Here is a 20402-nt window from a genome sequence, read left to right on the forward strand (position 1 = left end):
CGTAATGGGGCTTCCTTTGGAGAACAGTGATTGCAAATGAGAAGAGGTCATTGCCCTGAGAGCAAAGAAGCAGGTGGTCTCAAGACTGTGACACTTGGCAGAACCTAGATGGGTCTGGACAATTTGAATCTAAATATGAAGTGCTGGGGCTTCCCTGGTGGTGCAGTGGTTGGGGGTCCACCTGCCGATGCAGGAGACACGGGTTCGTGCCCTGGTCTGGGAAGATCCCACATGCCGCGGAGCGGCTGGGCCTGTGAGCCATGGCCGCTGAGCCTGCGCGTCCGGAGCCTGTGCTCCGCAATGGGAGAGGCCACAACAGTGAGAGGCCCGTGTACCGCAAAAAGAAAAAAAAATTAAATAAATAAATAAATATGAAGTGCTGGAAATGGAAAAGCGCTTTTCACCCTAGTAGACTGGAAGGGTCTGCATTAGCCCCTGGAGGAGTCATTTGTGGCTCGAGGACAGGTTAGGAGAATTAGGGACCCTCATTCATTTCTCATCGATCCATCCATTCACATATTTATTGAGCACCTGTCATGAACCAGCCCCAGTGCTTTGTGCTGCGCAGAGAGGCAGTGAAAAAATAGTCTGGGTCCCTGCTCGTGAAAATTACAGATAATTACAACGCACAGAATGGCTTCAGCAGACTTCCTCCCCTCTTCTGCTCTCTTTGAAGGCGTACGCAGTGTGATAGTCAGAGAAAGTTGTAGAAAAGCAGCTTGAGTTTATTTTTACCTTTCCACGGCTATAGCTGTGATCCACTCAGTCCGCTGTGATGCAGCTTCTGCTCTCTCTGCGCTCCTCTGAGATGTTCTTTGAAATGTCTCTGGCCGGTTTCTGTTGCTGTTGCAGACGACTGAGCTAGCAGTATTGAGGGAAGCAGCTGGCAGGCCAGAGCGAGGACCCGGCTCCATCCTCTGCTCCAGGGCCTCGTTCTCGCTGGAGCTGGACCCTTTCAGGGACACAAATACTAGCGTGTCATGTTGGTCTTGCAAAGGCTGCTTCATGAGAATGGAATCAGGAGCAATGGAAGGTGGATAGCTGGGGCTGTTTTGGGCAGGCACCAATTGTCAGTGTACTGGATATTCATTTCCATGAGTCTGTCTCCTTAGTGCATCTGTGAATTTCTTTTCTAATAATGTTTTGCCCACAGAGGACACATGGTTAATGCTGATTGGCTTCAGCACTTTGAGATAGAATCTAGATATCAGCACTCTGCACCTTCCAGTATAAACACCTTTGTTAGAAAGTACAGCCCTGCGGGTATTCCCAGAAACCCTGTGATAAGCACGGTCGCTATTGAGGAGTTGTGAGTGGTGTGGGCCCCCTGATCTAACAGTTATGAAGCAGGAGGCCTGAAACCATGACTTAACTCCTCTGCAGGTGGGAGAGGCTGGGCTGAGGGAGAAATCAGCACCTGTTCATCCTTGATGCTCTGATGAGCCCAAGGGTGCTGTGCTGGACACACACTTGTTAGTTCCTCAGGCTAACAAGGTTGATGTGGAAGGTACTTTCTGTGCCATTCCCCTTTCCCTGAATGTGTTCCTTTATACACCCAGGTTGTCTCAGGCACTTGGGAGACAGAGGTGAGCAGAAAGTAGCCTATTGCATGTAGACTTGGAAAGGGCTTTGGAGGTCATCCCCATCCCACCTCGGACCACCAGCATCCCCCCACCCCAGCTGCCATCACAACTATATGCTTGTACTGGTGCCCGTTTTTACCTGTGTTGGATGCATGTGCCAGTGGGTTTCCTGCTTTCCTGGTAGTCTGGAACCTTTGACAGTGGACAGGAGGAAAATAGGAGGAGTGAATATTCATTTGGCTCCTCTTCTCCTGTCCTTTATTTCAGAGCTTTAGGGAGAGCTGATTTCTCATTTTCTGCTGTTTAGTTAAGTCAACTTAACTTCTCTAAACTCTGTTACCTAGCTAATGGTTGCATTTGTGTGGATAAATGAGGAAATGTACACTTTTGGGTAAAGAATACAACTTTCAGAAATGTTTACGTCAATTTAGGCTTTCGATGAAGCTATGGATGTTTCTGTAGAATATTTAAATAATACCTAAGCTGTTTACATGACTCTTCTCACTATTGTGGTTAAGCTGCCTCTGCCTCCACCCCTGAACAGCATTTATCCCAGGAGTGGCTCCATCCCGCAGCACTGAACTGTTCATAAAACCAGGAGGGAGGATGGCGTGGTGGGTTCCGTGCAAAGTGGCACATGTGCAGTCCCTTCATACTGTGAGTATTCAGTTCCATTTCTTACTGGAAGGCATAAAACGAATTGCTTATGTGCATGTTTAAACCACAAAAATGTCCTGGCAGAAAGAGAATGCCTGGGGATATTTCTTTCCACAACCCACAGTGGAATGAACAGGAAAAGTAGTTCCAGCTAAAGGAGAAGCATAAGCCTGCCGTGGACAATCTCTTCCATTTCCAAAATGTATTTTCCACATTCTTTTTTGAATACGAAAAGTCTCAAATATTTCTCCAACCACAGCTCAACATATATATGTTATTGAAAATGTGTGTTACTCCTTCACATCCGGGAAAGAAAAATTCTTTTGGGGGTGTGTGTGTGTCTTTAACCAGTATTTTCGAAGCAGAAAACGGGATTACAGATTACAAGGACCTTAGAATTTCTTGAGATCAAAGTAGGCTGTGAATAAGAGTGGCTGTCTGTCCACCCGCCCCCACCAAATATACAGCATCTGGGTTAATTCATTACTTTTTTTTTTAACATCTTTATTGGAGTATAATTGCTTTACAATGGTGTGTTAGTTTCTGCTGTATAACAAAGTGAATCAGCTATACATACACATATATCCCCATATCCCCTCCCTCTTGCGTCTCCCTCCCACCCTCCCTATCCCACCCCTCTAGGTGGTCACAAAGCACCGAGCTGATCTCCCTGTGCTATGCGGCTGCTTCCCACTAGCTATCTACCTTACGTTTGGTAGTGTATATATGTCCATGCCACTCTCTCGCTTTGTCACAGCTTCCCCTTCCCCTTCTCCGTGTCCTCAAGTCCATTCTCTAGTAGGTCTGTGTCTTTATTCCTGTCTTACCCCTAGGTTCTTCATGACATTTTTTTGTTCTTAAATTCCATATATATGTGTTAGCATACGGTATTTGTTTTTCTTTTTCTGACTTACTTCACTCTGTATGGCAGACTCTAGATCCATCCACCTCACTACAAATAACTCAATTTCGTTTCTTTTTATGACTGAGTAATATTCCATTGTATATATGTGCCACACCTTCTTTATCCATTCATCTGTCCATGGACACTTAGGTTGCTTCCATGTCCTGGCTATTGTAAATAGAGCTGCAATGAACATGGTGGTACATGACTTTAAATCATGGTTTTCTCAGGGTATATGCCCAGTAGTGGGATTGCTGGGTCGTGTGGTAATTCTATTTTTGGTTTCTTAAGGAACCTCCATACTGTTCTCCATAGTGGCTGTATCAATTTACCTTCCCACCAACAGTGTAAGAGGGTTCCCTTTTCTCCACACCCTCTCCAGCATTTATTGTTTGTAAATTTTTAGATGATGGCCATTCTGACCGGTGTGAGGTGATACCTCATTGTAGTTTTGATTTGCGTTTCTCTAATGATTAATGATGTTGAGCATCCTTTCATGTGTTTGTTGGCAACCTGTATATCTTCTTTGGAGAAATGTCTATTTAGGTCTTCTGCCCATTTTTGGATTGGGTTTTTTGTTTTTTTGATATTGAGCTGCATGAGCTGCTTGTAAATTTTGGAGATTAATCCTTTGTCAGTTGCTTCATTTGCAAATATTTTCTCCCATTCTGAGGGTTGTCTTTTCCTCTTGTTTATGGCTTCCTTTGCTGTGCAAAAGCTTTTAAGTTTCATTAGGTCCCATTTGTTTATTTTTGTTTTTATTTCCATTTCTCTAGAAGGTGAGTCAAAAAGGACCTTGCTGTGATTTATGTCATAGAGTGTTCTGCCTATGTTTTCCTCTAAGAGTTTTATAGTGTCTAGCCTTACATTTAGGTCTTTAATCCATTTGGAGTTTGTTTTTGTGTTTGGTGTTAGGGAGTGTTCTAATTTCATTCTTTTACGTATAGCTGTTCAGTTTTCCCAGCACCACTTATTGAAGAGGCTGTCTTTTCTCCATTGTATATTCTTGCCTCCTTTATCAAAAATAAGGTGACTGTATGTGCGTGGGTTTATCTCTGGGCTTTCTGTCCTGTTCCACTGATCTATATTTCTGTTTTGGGGCCAGTATCATACTCTCTTAATTACTGTAGCTTTGTAGTATAGTCTGAAGTCAGGGAGCTCATTTTTCTTTCTCAAGATTGCTTTGGCTATCCGGGGTCTTTTGTGTTTCCATACAAGTTGTGAAATTTTTTGTTCTAGTTCTGTGAAAAATGCCATTGGTAGTTTGATAGAGATTGCATTGAATCTGTAGATTGCTTTGGGTAGTAGAGTCATTTTCACAATGTTGATTCTTCCAATCCAAGAACATGGTATATCTCTCCATCTGTTTGTATCATCTTTAATTTCTTTCATCAGTGTCAGTCCATTACTTTTTAAATAGAGCATTTTATCATAAAGATGGGAAACTTGATAGCGTCAAATAGTTGGTTTTATTTTCCAGAATATGTAGAGTTGGGCCATTCTTTTAGAGTTAGAAAAAAAGGGTATTACATCACAGTGTATTTCTTCTTATTTATGAAGAGAAGATATATTTAATGTCATAAGTACACAGCTAAAATGTATTTGAGGCATTTTCCAGAGTGGAGATACCGCTTGAAACCCAGAATAAGATAACTTTTTTGCTGGACTATTAGCCAATTTGGAGTTGTGTGTAATCAATACAGACAATGGATAGTTCAACACGGACTGATTTAATTAATAAATAATAGTGCAGAAAGGGGAAAGTACACTATTACGCTTTTTATGATTTGGGGGATACTAATGTCTCTGGATATATGTCCGCAAGTGTCAGTATAGAAGCCAAGTCCTTGTGGTTCCTGTCAAGAAAGTAGGGGCAATGTGTGTGGGTGCGTCGTGAAGGAATTCAGTTACTAATATGTCTAAGAAAAGCCTAGAAATAAAATTGAATTTACCATTCACTTATGAGTATTTTGAATTTATATAAGTGTTTACTTCATTATTTGTTTAAATAACGAGTACCAGGAAGACGTTATAAATATCTTATATTTTAAAGTTTGATGTTCATACATATTATAAAGCATTTATCTCAAAAAAGTATGTAATATATTTGGAGACAAATAAGAATACTTTTAAAGGTAAAAGCATTTGCACAGCTGTTTTATAAAACCTAGTTGATACTAGGAAAGCAATGAAAGGCTGTTTCAACTTAATGACAGACGTCTCAAAATCTATTTTTAAGTTAACAGCTTTTTAGCACCCAGTGCCTAGAAAACCAGAACCCCAGAAACTTGCACTTCAGCAAAAGTTGGACTCCTGAGAGCTTCCTGGGAGCTGTGCATTGTATCGTAAAATGAAGTGTAAACTCGTCATAGGTCATAGGTGTGTCTTTTTCATTCCGTGTATCCTCAGCATCCAGCATTACGTCTGACATGTAATCTATATGTAATCAATATTTATCGCTAAATAAATGGGTGAATTTTTTTAAAAAAAAGGAAGGGAGGAAGGAAAGAAAGGTCCTAGAAAATGGAAAAGCTTCACAAAAAGCTAGTTTTCAGTGCTTTTTCCATATTAATTGTAGCCGTGATAGCCCCTATCTCTAAAGCTTTGCTTGGGGAGGTGCCAGAGGAGGGGCAGGGAGTGCTCCTGCAGGAGCTGCCATGACACTGTCACAGGTACCGTGATCCAGCTTGAATCTGGGGTTTTATGTGCAGGCATCTATGTTATCACCATGGCTGTCACTGAGTCGGGAAATGAGTTTTATGCTGATGATAGGAGCTGAGAGCATAGGAACAACAGCTGAGTATAATTATTTGGTACTGAATGCACTTGTCTGTGTTGTGATATAGGATGAGGGAACTCTGCAAACCCAGGAGATGGCTGGGAAGGGCAGCGTGACCTGCAGGGTGCCCTGTCTCCGTCCCCTGTGCTAGCAGCTTTAGTGAGCTCATACTGAAGAGAATCTTACAGGCAACCTAGGGTAAATCCACTGGGATGCAAGAGAGAGATTTTTATCTAGGGAAAAGACCTGCAATGAACGAGTGTGGCTTTTATTATTTATTACTCCTTTCCACAGTGTTGAAAGCAGGTGGAGCTGTTTTCCCAGCTATACAGAGTGAAAATGGACACAAGAAAAATACTTGAAGAAACTTTGAATTATCCAAGGACTAATTTTTTTTAAGAAAAATTTACATTTGTTGAGCATCTGTTATGTGCCACATACCTTTAGATGCTATCGAATTTTTGGGGGGGGTGCGTTTATTTTTTTTTAAATTGAGATATAATTTACACACTGTAGCATTCACGTTTTAAAAGTGTACAGTTTTCAGTATATTCACAAGGCTGTGCCACCATCACCACTGCCTGATTCTGGAACATTTTCATTACCTCCAAAAAAGAGCTTGTTAGCTACGCCCCATTCTTCTCTCCCCTCATCCCTACGTAATCACTAATCTATTTTCTGTCTCTACGGATTTGCCTGTTCTGGAAACTTTGCCTCGTACAGTACATGGCCTTTTGTGTCTGGCTTCTTTCGCTTAGCATAATGTTTTCAAGGTCCATCCGTATCTTGGCGTATAACTGTACTTCATTCCTTTTTTATGGCGGAATAATATTGTGAACAATGGAATAATAATATGAACAATGGAATAATATTCCATTGTGTGGATATACCATATCTTTATCCATTCATCAGTTGATAGACATTTGGATTCCACTTTCTGGCGATTATGAATAATGCTGATATGACCATTTGTGTGCAGGTTTTTGTGTGGATCTATGTTTTTGTTTCCCGTGGTGGTACCTAGGAGTGGAACTGCTGGGTCATATGATAACTCTGTGTTTAACTTTTTGAGGACCTGCCAGGCTATTTCCCACAGTGGTTGTACATTTTACAGCCATTTTAGTTAAGTGTGAGGTGGCATCTCATTGTGGTTTCGATTTGCATTTCTCTAATGACCAGTGATGTTGAGCATCTTTTCATGTGCTTATTTTCCTGTGTGAATATCTTTTTTAGAGAAATGTCTGGGAAGTAGAGTTGTTTGCTATTATTATGCATTTCTGAATTATTCAGGAGACAAAAATTAAGGCAGACTTTAATTCAAACCATCACCAAATATTTATTAAGCACCTTCCATGTGCCTGCTGGTCACTGCTTGGGAAGATGGCGTTCATAGATGCTTTGGGGTGAGATCGTCTCTGAACTTGGAAGAAGTTTTTGAATGCTGATTATGACCTTACGTATTTTAAAAAATAAATCTCTTTATCTTGTCTGAATTCTGTAATAAATTACATCTTAGCATTATTTCTGCTGCTTCGAGACTCTATTAAATTATTTATTTAAGGCCTTACAACATGTTTATTATGTACCAGGCATTTTGGTAAGCCCTTTAAAAATGTGAATTCATTTAATTCTCATTACAATCAATAGTAGATATTCCCATCATCCCCATTTTACAGATGAGGAAGCTGAAGCAAAAGGAGATCGCAAGTAACTTGCTCAGCCTCACACAGCAAGTGAGGCCGTATGGTTCTGGACCACCTGCTTCGTTCTTTTGTTTGTTTTTTAGCGGCTTAAAGCAATAGAAGTGTATTATTTCCTAAGATCCTATGAGATGACTGGCTCAACTGGGCAGTTCTGTCCCAGGTGACATGGACTGTTGCTGCAGTCAGCTGGGCTCACTTGGGCTTGAACATCCAAGATGGCGCACTCACGCTGCTGAAACTTGGGTGGGAGTTGAGCTGGAGCTGTCAGTGTGAGCACCTCAGACCTCCTTCATGTGGCATCTTCACATGGCTTGGGCTCTCATAACATAGCGGCTTCCAAAAGGTTGCAAGTGGAAGCTGCCAGCACTCTTCAGCCTTGGGCTTAGATGTCTCAGAACAGCACTTGGGCTGCTTTCTACTGGTAAAGGCCCATCCAGACTTAAGGTGAGGACAAAGAAACTCCACCTTTTGTGAGAAACAGCTCTTCCATACAGGGAGGAGAACAACACTGAGGACCATCTCCAGAGACTAGCTACCTCAGACACGAAGTGATCTTTGTCTAGTTTTAAGAATTTTCCAGAAATATAGCAAAGGTATAAACCAAGGGAAATTTGACCTTTGTTTTGTTTGCAATTTCATTCATTATATTTGAGTCACTAATATAACACACCCACGTCAGTGTTTGTAGTTGTCCCATTCATGGTGAGTCAGCGTTTAGATTCACATATCTGATTGCTTCTCTTTTTTCTGGACCACCTGTTTTAAACCACCGTGTTCTTCTGTCTCTCTTATGCTGTGTTGTCTCTTGAATACCCAGTATGTGGAATGAGGAGTGTATAAGTTCAATCGTGCATTTATTTGACAAAGGTTTGTTGAATGCTACCCTGTGCCAGTCACTGCTCTAGACTCTGAGGAAGCACCATTGAGGACATTGAATAGACCCCCCCATCCTCGTGGGATTTCCCTTTTAGTGGACCAAACAGACCATATCCTGTAACCAGGGGAGAGAGGCTGATTGTGGTGGAAGGAGTGTTTAAGTAGGAGTCAGGGGCAGCTTTTCTCAGTAGGTGATATTTAAACAGCAACGGGAATGAAGTGAACCACAGGGGTGTCTGGACGAACAGCATTCCAGACTGAAGAACCTGCAGGTGCAAAGGCCCTGAGGTCGGATACTGTTTGCTCCGTTCCTCATTCCAACCACTGAGAGCCGGGTGGGGTGGGGGGACTTATATCTGAAACAAGCTTATGCCTCACTGATTTCTCCTCAAACACTCTTCTCTTCCTGCTTCCTTGTTCAGCTCCTACTTCCTGGGCTGCTTCTTCTCAGTCTCCTTTCCTACGTCCCCACCTCTGGGTACCTCTGAACACTGGAACCCCTTGAGCTCGGTTTGAAGACCCTCCTCTTCTCTCCTCGTGCCCCAGCTTGGGGTCTTACCCAGCTCCATGGTAACCATGGATACCACCTACACCCTGAAAACCCCTAAGCTTGAATCTCCAGACTGGACCTCTCTCCCCCTGAACGCCAGACTCGTAGTCCTACTGCCCTTTTTTTTTTTTTTTTTTTTTTTTGCGGTACGCGGGCCTCTCACTGTTGTGGCCTCTCCCGTTGCGGAGCACAGGCTGTGGACGCGCAGGCTCAGCGGCCATGGCTCACGGGCCCAGCCGCTCCGCGGCATGTGGGATCTTCCCGGACCGGGGCACGAACCTGTGTCCCCTGCATCGGCAGGCGGACTCTCAACCACTGCGCCACCAGGGAAGCCCTCTACTGCCCATTTAACATCTCCAGTCAGAGGTCTAATAGCATCTTAAACTTAACCTATCCAAGTGCACTCAACTCTTCTACCCAAAATGAATTTGGGGTTTTATGTGCAGGTGGGTGCCTTTTGGTTAGTGCCCCTACTTTAAAAGCGTCCACTTGCTCACGTTGGCCTATAGGATGACTGTTGCTGCTTAGCCTAGCTTTCCAGATGCTTCACAACCTGGCTTATCCCACTTCTTCTCCAGCTTTGTCTTCCACCATCCACACCCACAATCCCAGACAGACTGGGCTCTGTCAATCTGGCACTGGTGAGCGACGTCTGCCATCCCCTCTGCCTGGCCTCTCATCTCTTCCCTTTAACTCCCTAACGGAAGCTTACCCATCCTCAAATGCACAGCTCAGACGTTATGTTCTGTAAAAAGCTTTCCTCTGCTACTCCAGTAAGGACTCTACTGGGCTTTTCTCTTAGTATTTGTATTATTCAGGGTCCTCCAGAGAAACAGAACCAATAGACCAATAGAATATATACATATATATATATATATATTTATAGAGAATATAGAATATAATATTATAACATGTAATACGATATATAGATAATATATATAATATTCTATATATATATATATACACAGAATATATATATTTTATATACAGGTGTGTGTGTGTGTGTGTGTGTGTGTGTGTGTATACACATGTATCTGTGAGAAAGAACTTTTAAGGAATTTAAGACTCATGCAATCATGGAGCTGGGAAGTCTGAAATTTGCAGGGCTGTAAGAGTCGATGTCACAGCCTTAAGTCCAAAATCCATACAGCAGGCGAGTAGGCAGGAAACCCAGGCAGAGTTTCTGTGTTGCAGTCTTGAGGCAGCATTGCTTCTTCCTCAGGAAATCAGTTCTGATGTTAAAGCCTTCCACTGATTGGATGAGGCCCACCCACATTATGGCAGGTAATCTGCTTTACTTCAAATCAGCTTACTGTAAATGCTAATCCCATCCATCAGTACCTTTACATCAACATCTGAACTAGTGTTTGGCCAAGCAACTGGGCACCACAGCCCGGCCAAATTATCCATTAGAATAAATTCATTACTTGCTCATGCTAGGCTTCTCCTTTGGCCACAACTCAGTGCTATACTTATACATCGGACCTTCTATTCCAAACATGTATTAGTTATTCATTGTTGTATAATAAGTTCCCTCCCCCCCCGCCCCATTCATTCTCTCAGTTTTGAGGTTTGGGATCTGGGAGTGGCTTAGCCAGCTGGTTCTCGCTCAGGGGCTCTAGCGAGGTGGCAGTCACAATATTGACTGGAGCTGCAGCCATCTCGAGATTTGACTGGGGCTGAAAAATCTGCTCACATGACTGTTAGCAGACCTTAATCCCTCGCTGGGTGTTGGCCAGAGACCAAGCTGCTCAGCCTGCAGGCCTGTGCAACATGGCGGCTTGCTTCCCAGAACAAGTGGTCTGAAGAGAGAGGGGAAGAGAGAGAACCCAAAACAGCAACCAGCCTTTTATGACCTATTCTGGAACGTCAAATACCTTCACTTCTCCCGTGTATTTGTCACACGAACCCATCCTAGCCTGGGGGTGTGTGGAGAGGACTACAGGAGGCTGTGAACAGCCTTCCTTCGGCTACCTCAGAAGGAGAACCTTGTCACGTCAGCTTCTTTCCCCTACCACGAGGTAGATGGTATAATCATCACTAGCAGCAGTCATGTTACCACACACTGATGGTAGACATTGTTTTGCTCTGCGTATCACTGCATGTACTCCCACCTCTTGGCTTGTCCAGAGTATTCCAGAGGAAAGCTCATCTTGGCTCATTGTAGGTGAAATGCCCACCCTGGGCCAATCTACTGAAACCAAGACTGGGTCATATTAGCACATATTAGCACATGGCAGCTCCTGTGTGGATGGTGGGAGCAGCAGTTCCTGGATGACATGGGTGTCCACTGAGTCATCGTGGATGAGCCAGCATTTAATTTGTAACTAATAAATTGGCTTCGTTGTCACAAAAAGGAGCTTTTGGGAACACGATAGGTACCTTCTTTTGTTCTAATGACTTTTTTAGGGATAAAGGATTGATGCTAAATCAATTCTGCTGGATTAGTGACCCCAAGTACCCTGTAAGGTCTGATTCTTTTAAGGGCTTAGGGCAGGGCAGCCTTGGTGCAGGTGGACAGCAGTTCTTATTCACTCATAACATACCCGCACTCTGCCTCTCAACAGACAGGAATTGGAGCCTAACCCTGGGCTACATGTGCGGGAGGTTTTGTTCATAGTCTCAGACATGGAGTGATACAAAGGCAAAGTCAGGGTGGAATGAGCCATAAAGGCAGGACATGCAAATCAGAGCCTCTGTCCTAAGCATTTAGGCAGAGGGGGAATTTAGGTAGGAGACAAGAGCTTGGAATTAATGTGCCAAAGAAGAGCAAAAATATCTAGACAGGAGGGTAGAAACAGAATTAGCTAGAATTATGCCTTAGCCACAAGCAGTCCTTCTGGGATTCCTTTAAACCTTGGGAGGGAACCATGAAAGGCACTAAAGGAGCTGATTCTGACACCACAATAATAGTAACAATAATAAGAGCAGCTAATATTATCAGATGCTTTCTGTGTGCCGGCATGCGTGCTGACTGCTTTATAACAATGATCTCATTTGGCAAGACCAGGTTTTTATATTGAGTTTATTTTAAAATGGAGACCCTATGATCCATTTCTACGTGAAGAAATCCAGGACTGTGGCTCCTTCTTACGCATTCCTTTCAGCCTGTAACCTTTGGGAATATTTTGATGAATCCTTAATTTTCTGACATGCAATGATTTTAGATTAGATTTTTAATGTGATGGTGATAGAGCTTTTACGGCTTGTCCTCCTCAGTTGCTTGAGAACGTTCTGGTGAGCAGTTAGTTTGGTACTTCTCTGTAATTATCATTTCTCTGGCAATTGGCTAATATCATCATCAGGAAATCATTGCTTTCTTTAGCCCTTAAAAATGTGCTGTTTACCTCCTTTCTATGGGTTTTTGGTAAGAAACTTTTAGTTCTTATTTAGCTGTTATTTAAATGTTACTGTTATCTCTATGACAAGTCAGCATATTATTTTGAACAGTTCTAAAGGGTTTCCTTTCTTAGGGTTTTTGATTGTCTAGTGAGCACGAGACTGCTTTGTTCCGAATATTAATGACCAGTTAGGGCAGGAAGCACCACTTTTTGTTTGGAATCTCTTTTGCCATGAGTGTGTATTTTTTTTCCCTGGAACTCAAAATATTGTATGAGTATTAGGCTTCTAACCATCTTAATTCAAATTGTACACGTAAATATATTTTGTCTAGTGGGCTTTTCTGTTAACATTTCTGAGTTTTTGTTTTCACAGCATAGTGTGTGCTGCCTTTTACATTAGAACAAAAGCCCCCAAATGTCGGCTCATCAGCTGACAATACCAGTTTTGTCTCTTAATTAGAAAAGAGAATAAAGCTGTTTAGGGGTGTCAATAAAATGACAGATGCATCATTAGCAGACGGTGATGGTGGATCAGTTCTGTGCAAATACTTGGAATGGAATTAATAGGAATTTCTGCGAGCATATTTAAATCACAAGCTTGAGGGGGGAGAAGGCAGTGTTTTAATGCGGTGAACTAGTAAAAAAAACGGGAGTGAACGACCATTTAAGACTGAATTAAAAGTGCAAGAGAAATCAAGTTGCAATAGAGACTGTATTCCTGAGAAATTTATATACTATTAATAGATCACAAATGAGCCGTTGTGGATATTGTATGATTAATTCATTTAATAAATACTTATTGAGGGTCTACTACATGCCAGGTGGTAAATTTAATGAGAGTTTAAAGTCCAAAGCCAATGTGACTGCCCCTTGTAATTAGGAGGACAAAATTGCAATCCAGCCATAAATCTCTGAAGAGATTCTTTGAAACCTCTTGCGTTGGATGGTCTCAAACTGTGTAAAATCCAGGTCACTCCGTGAGATTCAAGGGAGAATGCCACGTAGTCTGTATTTCCTGAATGGTTGGCAGGTGCATGTGGGTGTGTCACGCACAAGATACTATGTCATGTTATTCTGTGATCAGGAAGCACTTAACTCACGAGACTAAACACTGTACTTGTCAATTATTATATTCCCAGGGCTTAAAATAGTGCCATCAAAAAGTAGGCACCGGGCTTCCCTGGTGGCGCAGTGGTTGAGAGTCCGCCTGCCGATGCAGGGGATGCGGGTTCGTGCCCCGGTCTGGGAGGATCCCACATGCTGCGGAGCGGCTGGGCCCGTGGGCCATGGCCGCTGAGCCTGCGCGTCCGGAGCCTGTGCTCCGCAATGGGAGAGGCCACAGCAGTGAGAGGCCCGCATACCCGCCCCCGACAAAAAAAAAAAAAAAAAAAGTAGGCACCAATAAATATTTACTAATGAATGGTTGAGCAAAGAATACATATAAAACTGAAGACAAACCACAGACTAATTGGATACATTTTAAGAAGTATATGAATTATTGTGGTAGAAGACCTTCATTTTATTTGAAATCTATTCGTTTGCTTATTCGTTCTCTGGACACACAGAACATCAGAGCTGTTCCATGCACTGTGCTAGGACTGAGAGTTAAGAAATGAAACAGAGTCCCTGACCTCAAGGAGCCCCCAGTGTTTTTTTTCAATGCGTTTCTTCTTTTTATTGGAGTAGAGTTGATTTACAATGTTGTGTTAGTTTCAGGTGTACAGCAGAGTGATTCAGTTATACAGACATATGTATCTATTTTTTTCAGATTCCTTTCCCTTATAGGTTATTATAAAATATTGAGTAGAGTTCCCTGTGCTATACAGTAGGTCCTTGCTGGTTATCTATTTTATATATAGTAATGTGTATCTGTTAATCCCAAACTCCTAATTTATCCTTTTCCCCTTTGATAACCATACGTTTGTTTTCTATGCCTGTGGGTTTATTTCTGTTTTGTATATAAGTTCATTTGTATCATTTTTTTTAAGATTCCACGTATAAGCGATATCATATGGGATTCGTCTGTCTCTGTCTAAGGAGCCTCCCATTTAGCCTTTATACGCTGAGTGATTTGGTAACTAGAGATCTACCTGTATCCCCCCAAGAGTACAAGATGTCCCAGACCTCTGAGGGTTGGCCTTGGAGCTGTGTACAAAAGTCAATTTTTTTGGTAAATCTCTGCAGGAAAAATGTGTCCGCCCTTAAGCAGGACCTGGATACATAATACTGTGGGTGACCCTGGGATTATGCCTGTGTATCTCAGGGGCACCCTCTCAGGCTCTGCTCCCATACTCCCCATGTCAAGCACCTTTGTCCCAGTGTTGGAGCTAGTGTATTTACCACTCAGAAGGGATTTTTACTACTCCTTCTTCTATATGACACAATCATTGGTTGATGAATTATGTAATAATCAGTCATAAGTATTTTCTTAATATTTTTAAAGTCTTTAAAATTACTAAAGAAGTAAATTTGATTTAATAGATATTATTCAAAATCAGTAAAATACTTCATGTATGAACTAAAATTTGCATTTACCAAACAAAAATATAACACTTTGCGGTTTGTACTATTTTGTCTTTTAAAATTTTGAGCTAAATAAAAATTCCAAGGGATTACGTAAAATGACAGAATTGTAACACTGGTTCTGTTGCTTCACCATTATAACCACTGTGCTATCATATTTATTTAGAATCTACTGTTTAAACACAGAACTATGTAGAACCCCCGGATTGGGAGACATGAATTATTCAAAATGAGTTTACATCCTTTTGAACAGTTAAGAACTTACTCTGGAAATAAAAGCATGGCACTGAGTCTGGGTGTGATAGGAGGGAAGTATGATTGGTAGTTCTCCTGACTTAACTTTCAGGCAGGATACCATGTTTATGAAGGGAAATGTAAGAAAAATGTGCTATTCTGATTAAGCCCAACAATTGCTTAGAATTTAGATCAACAGAAGGTTTTTAGGGTGAGGAGTATATAATCAGGAACATTGTTTAGAATCGCTGGTGTGTGGTGATAAGAAAGGGTAGGCTGGGGCTTCCCTGGTGGCGCAGTGGTTGGGAGTCCGCCTGCCGATGCAGGGGACACGGGTTCGTGCCCCTGTCCGGGAAGATCCTACATGCCGCAGAGCGGCTGGGCCCGTGAGCCATGGCCGCTGAGCCTGTGCATCCGGAGCCTGTGCTCCGCAATGGGAGAGGCCGCAACAGTGAGAGGCCCGCGTACCGCAAAAAAAAAAAGGTTAAAGAAAGAAAGTTAGTGACAAAAACAACACTAGGGTGACTTTGTGAATTATTGCTCTTATTTACTTACCTAGAGATATGAATTGTCCCAGAGTTTGGAGTGCACATAGAAGTAAAGTGGCCCAAACAGCCAAGTTTAAAGGAATCAGAAAGAATACAGACAAGCAGCCCCAGGAAACTCAGTGGATTGAAACTACCCCTGTTGTGCAGAGCATCATCTCGTAGTTGCTATTCATGATTAAGACCTCCAGTCATAAATTTTTTTTAAGTTATGATTATGCGTGATGATATTGAGTCAGGGAAATTTGTGATAAAATTTTCAAATATTGCTATCCTGAATATTTTGTAATAGCTACAGCTATACAAAGCTGGCGCATCAAAAATATTCCATTTCTCTATGATCCAAAACAAGGTATTGCTGTATTTTTCATTAACTGGACTTCAGGTGTACATGAATTTTAATTGGTAGTGGCTCTGCTTAGAGCTAGGTTACTATGAAAGATTCTTGTCTTCTAAGAGATCATCATACTAAGTGAAGTAAGTCAGACAGAGAAAGACAAATATCATATGATAGTGCTTATATGTGGAATCTAAAAAAAATTGTACAAATGAACTTATATACAAAACAGAGGGCTTCCCTGGTGGCGCAGTGGTTGAGAGTCCGCCTGCCGATGCAGGGGACACGGGTTCGTGCCCCAGTCCGGGAAGATCCCACATGCCGCGGAGCGGCTGGGCCTGTGAGCCATGGCCGCTGAGCCTGCGCGTCGGGAACCTGTGCTCCGCAACGGGAGAGGCCACAACAGTGAGAGGCCCGCATACCGCAAAAAAAAAAAAAAAAAAAGTAGATAACCAACAAGGACCTACTGTATAGCAGCAGGAACTATACTCAATATTTTGTAATAATCTAAAAGGGAAAAGAATCTGAAAAAGAAAATATATATATATATATATATATATATATATATATATACACACACATATACATATAAAACTGAATCACTTTGCTGTACACCTGAAATTAACACATTGTAAATCAACTATACTTCAATAAAAAATTTAAAAAATAAAAATAAATGAATAAAAGAAAAATTTAAAAAGTTCTTCTCCATATTAGGTCATGTTGTAAACATCAGCTTGCTTAGTTTCTACAAGGAAGAACGTAGCCAATTCACTATATCCTTGCTTCTTTTCACATAATAACCACATGGTGAGGAAAGTAAGCTGGAGCTTCAGTGCCGTCCATTTTTAAAGTTATAATTACTTACTCATTCACACATTCATTCTTTCAACAAACATGTATCACTTGCCACATGCCAGACCCTTGCCAGGCTCTAGGCAAACCAGGTCCAACAAGGTGGAGGGTACACGGCGTGGACAGACGAGGAGATCTCCTCTCTGGTATAGCTTGGTCCACGCCAGTGGCAAAGGTGGACACGCTCAGCGCTGGGAACGTAGGCGCTTTTGAAAATGGAAACTCCAAAGCACACAAGAGAAAAGTGGAACTGAATTTAAAATATCTGTCTCTGAGTGCATTATAGCTAGAGTCAGTACTCAGCTGTTAAATCCAGCAAAAATTCCATTGCTTCCATTAATTTCTTTGTGCCGATTCTTCCTAGTAAGGCTTAATTTTAACAAAGTTAATTAGGTTGAAGATTAAAAATCCCATTAGTGTCGATCATTCACTTCGTGGCTCTGTCAACAAGGTGCTAAAACCTTGCTCGGTTCCGGAGGGGCAGAAGGAGGGAAGGGGCAGACAGAGCACTCAGGCTAGCTGTTTGGCATTTTTAGGAACCAGGTATTTTACACCATTTTTAAGGCTTTAGATGGATATCATTTTAAAGCATATTTTTGTACTTTTCCAAACATCAAGTTATCGCAAATCCTTTAGACCCATGGCTATTAATTTTCTGAGAGGTCTGTGGCAATGGTGCATTTTTTGCTGAGAAACTCTATCCCATCTACTCTGATGATCTAATTTGCAGGTTTGCAGGGCATGGATTTTTAATCAAGGACCTGTTTCCACTGTCACCTTGTCTGCCCGTTTATTATGGTTAAAGACTCGATGGTGGCTAATATGTCACCCAGAGCAGGAAAGAACAAACAATTAATAGACTCATGAATTACCCGCAGTCATAATTCTGTTCAAAACACTGGTTTGTTTGAGTTATGCTTTCTGCTTTGGCCCTCACACCCGACTTACAGTGGCAAGAATTGCAGAAACTCAAGCGCGTACTGTTAACACTGGCTCCCAGGAAGTGGCTACAGTGCTAATGTGGCAGCCACAGGGACAGCAGGGGGGACAAGACCAGAGCAAGGGAGCGCCAGCCGCAAGCCTAAACCTATTATCTTGTTCATGATGGAAAGTCGGTAATAGGAAGGAACCCAAGAATGTGGAGGAGGCGGGAAGCCATCCGAAATCAAGTTCAAACAGGGATAAGGCAAAGGCATTTCACTTCCTGGACAGACGTGAAGACCAGGGGGAATTTAATCAAGGGTTAGGATTATAAAACAGAGTAAACATTATACAGAACAGTATTTTCCAAGCAGATTCATTTAAACATAAGATGAGGGAAAATCAGAACAGAGTGCAGCCCCATAAAAATGTCCGGGAAAAAAAAAAAAAAAAATGTCCGGGACACCAGGGTCCACAAAAGATGGAGAAACTCCAAGAGACCAGAGCAAATGGGTGTCTAGATAGGTAACTTGAACCTTTAAGGTGTGGGAGGAGGGCAGGGGGAGAGAGGGGTTGCATAGTGGTGCATAGAATGTTCTGCATATAGTGAATCATCAGAAGTGTTGGGCTCACAGGAGAAAGTCTAATACCTTTCCTTGAGCTACTGCCTATAAATCCCTACCCTTGGCATTATTATTATTATTTTTAACATCTTTATTGGAGTATAATTGCTTTACAATGGCGTGTTAGTTTCTGCTTTATAACACAGTGAATCAGCTATACATATATCCCCGTATCTCCTCCCTCTTGCATCTCCCTCCTACCCTCCCTATCCCACCCCTCTAGGTGGTCACAAAGCACCGAGCTGATCTCCCTGTGCTATGAGGCTGCTTCCCACTAGCTATCTGTTTTACATTTGGTAGTATATATAAGTCCATGCCACTCTCTCACTTCGTCCCAGCTTACCCTTCCCCCCCGCAATGTCCTCAAGTCCATTCTCTATGTCTGCGTCTTTATTCTTGTCCTAACCCCCCCCCAAAAAAAAGGTTATTATTATTATGTAATAGCTTGAATCAGTGTGAATAGGTGGGACCACAGCAGGCTGACAAATGAAATGCAAAACAAACCCCCCAAACACACAAAAAAACACCAGATTTTATTTATAAATGTTCTCTTGCTATAATATCATTGAGAACTAGGGCCTAGGGCAAGTGCTGTAGAGATGGTTTGCTGTCAAGAACCTGTTGGTAGGCTTGGGTAGTCTCTACCTACAGAATAGAAGTACCTACTCATGGCAGAAGAAAGGGATTTCTTCAAATGAAAGGTGTTTCTCTTTGGGCTTCAAGTTCACCACTGAAATAATGACGGTGAGAAACTGAGTTATTTTTGTGGTCCATTTTAATTCTAAAAAATCTATGATTCTTGACTCTAAATGAGTGTTATTTTCTTTGTGTAGCTTATCATGACCTTTCCCTTTCCCCTCTCCTTTGCTGAAGAAAACTCTTCAAATGCATATCCTATGACCTCACCCCAAAACATGGCCCTGCTACCATGGAAATCCTGTTCAAGCTGGGTGGGCAAAGTATTCTGTCTGTTCTCAGAGCATAGATGTTAATTAAGTCTTCAGCACTGCCTCTTATCTCTTCGCACACTACCTGTTCTGGTCAACCTCTACTGCCTATGGGAGTCTGCTTGAAAATGCTCCAAAGTACCTTCTATATTCAGAGCATCAGCCTCCACTCACACTTTCTGCATCATAGCTCCAGACAGGAAGGAAAGAGGTCTCAGCACAGTCCTAACTGGCTTAGTTAATCCCTCCCAATAGGTGGAATCATTGTTTTAAGACATGATTTCTCTACCTGAAACTTTTTGAACCTTTAAAGAAACCAGCAACTTACCTGACCCCATTCTCCATCATTCCAAGTATCCTTTTCTGTAATGGCTTCACTTGGCTTTATTTTGTCTAGACCCCCAGGTCTTGAGCTGGTGCACGACAGGTACAATGCCTCTTGAGATGGAACTAAAGAGACTCTGAATCTGACTTTCTTATGTCTAACTTCTGAAATGGATGCTGTAATTTTGCCACTGTAACTCATTTGCTTTTTCACTCTCTCCCTTAGCCCTGAACATGACTACTGTCTTCACATTTGACCCCCATAAGACCCAGCTGAACAGAATGAGTATATTTTTAAGCATGGTTAACATCGCTTCTCACGTATCATCTGAAAACCTGCAATCCGTGAAGGACAGACAAAAGGGGGCGCACTAGCTGATGGTGGCCCTCGCTTTGCCTACACCTGGTCTTTAGCCATAACCTACGCCTCATATGCTCACACTCAGAAGTCAGTTTGTATGAGCTAAGAAACAGAAACTTCAAGTCTGCGTTCTTTGAGAGGCACCCCTGGGTCTTGCTGCCTTACCTGAAATGGTTGTCAAGCCCAGATCTCCCCTAATTGATATGAGTTACAGCTCTGGGATAAGGACATCTCTTGGGCTAAGATTTGGAGGAGTCAGCTTTCTCCCCATCATCTGCCCTCTCCCCTCTCTCTCTCTCACACACACACACACACACACACACACACACACACACACAC

The 20402-nt window shown here is 42.2% G+C and overlaps 1 protein-coding gene across 2 annotated transcripts in view; it reads left to right on the forward strand.

The window, feature by feature from the left end:
• CYP7B1 (cytochrome P450 family 7 subfamily B member 1) overlaps positions 1 to 20402 on the forward strand; it is a 181442-nt gene that overhangs the window by 100725 nt on the left and 60315 nt on the right. The window contains exon 1 of one of the 2 annotated variants that reach the window (XM_027128007.1): positions 2141 to 2240. The exons of the other annotated variant lie outside the window; for it this stretch is intronic. Within the exon in view, the coding sequence (XP_026983808.1) occupies positions 2221 to 2240 (20 nt within the window). The 5' untranslated portion in view covers positions 2141 to 2220. Of the gene's footprint in view, positions 1 to 2140; positions 2241 to 20402 lie in introns of those variants that run through there. 2 annotated transcript variants of the gene reach the window in all.

The sequence above is a fragment of the Aethalodelphis obliquidens genome, unplaced genomic scaffold, assembly GCF_003676395.1.
Source record: "Aethalodelphis obliquidens isolate GAN/ISIS:26980383/991018 unplaced genomic scaffold, ASM367639v1 scaffold33, whole genome shotgun sequence".
In the NCBI taxonomy this organism is placed as follows: Eukaryota; Metazoa; Chordata; class Mammalia; order Artiodactyla; family Delphinidae; genus Aethalodelphis; species Aethalodelphis obliquidens.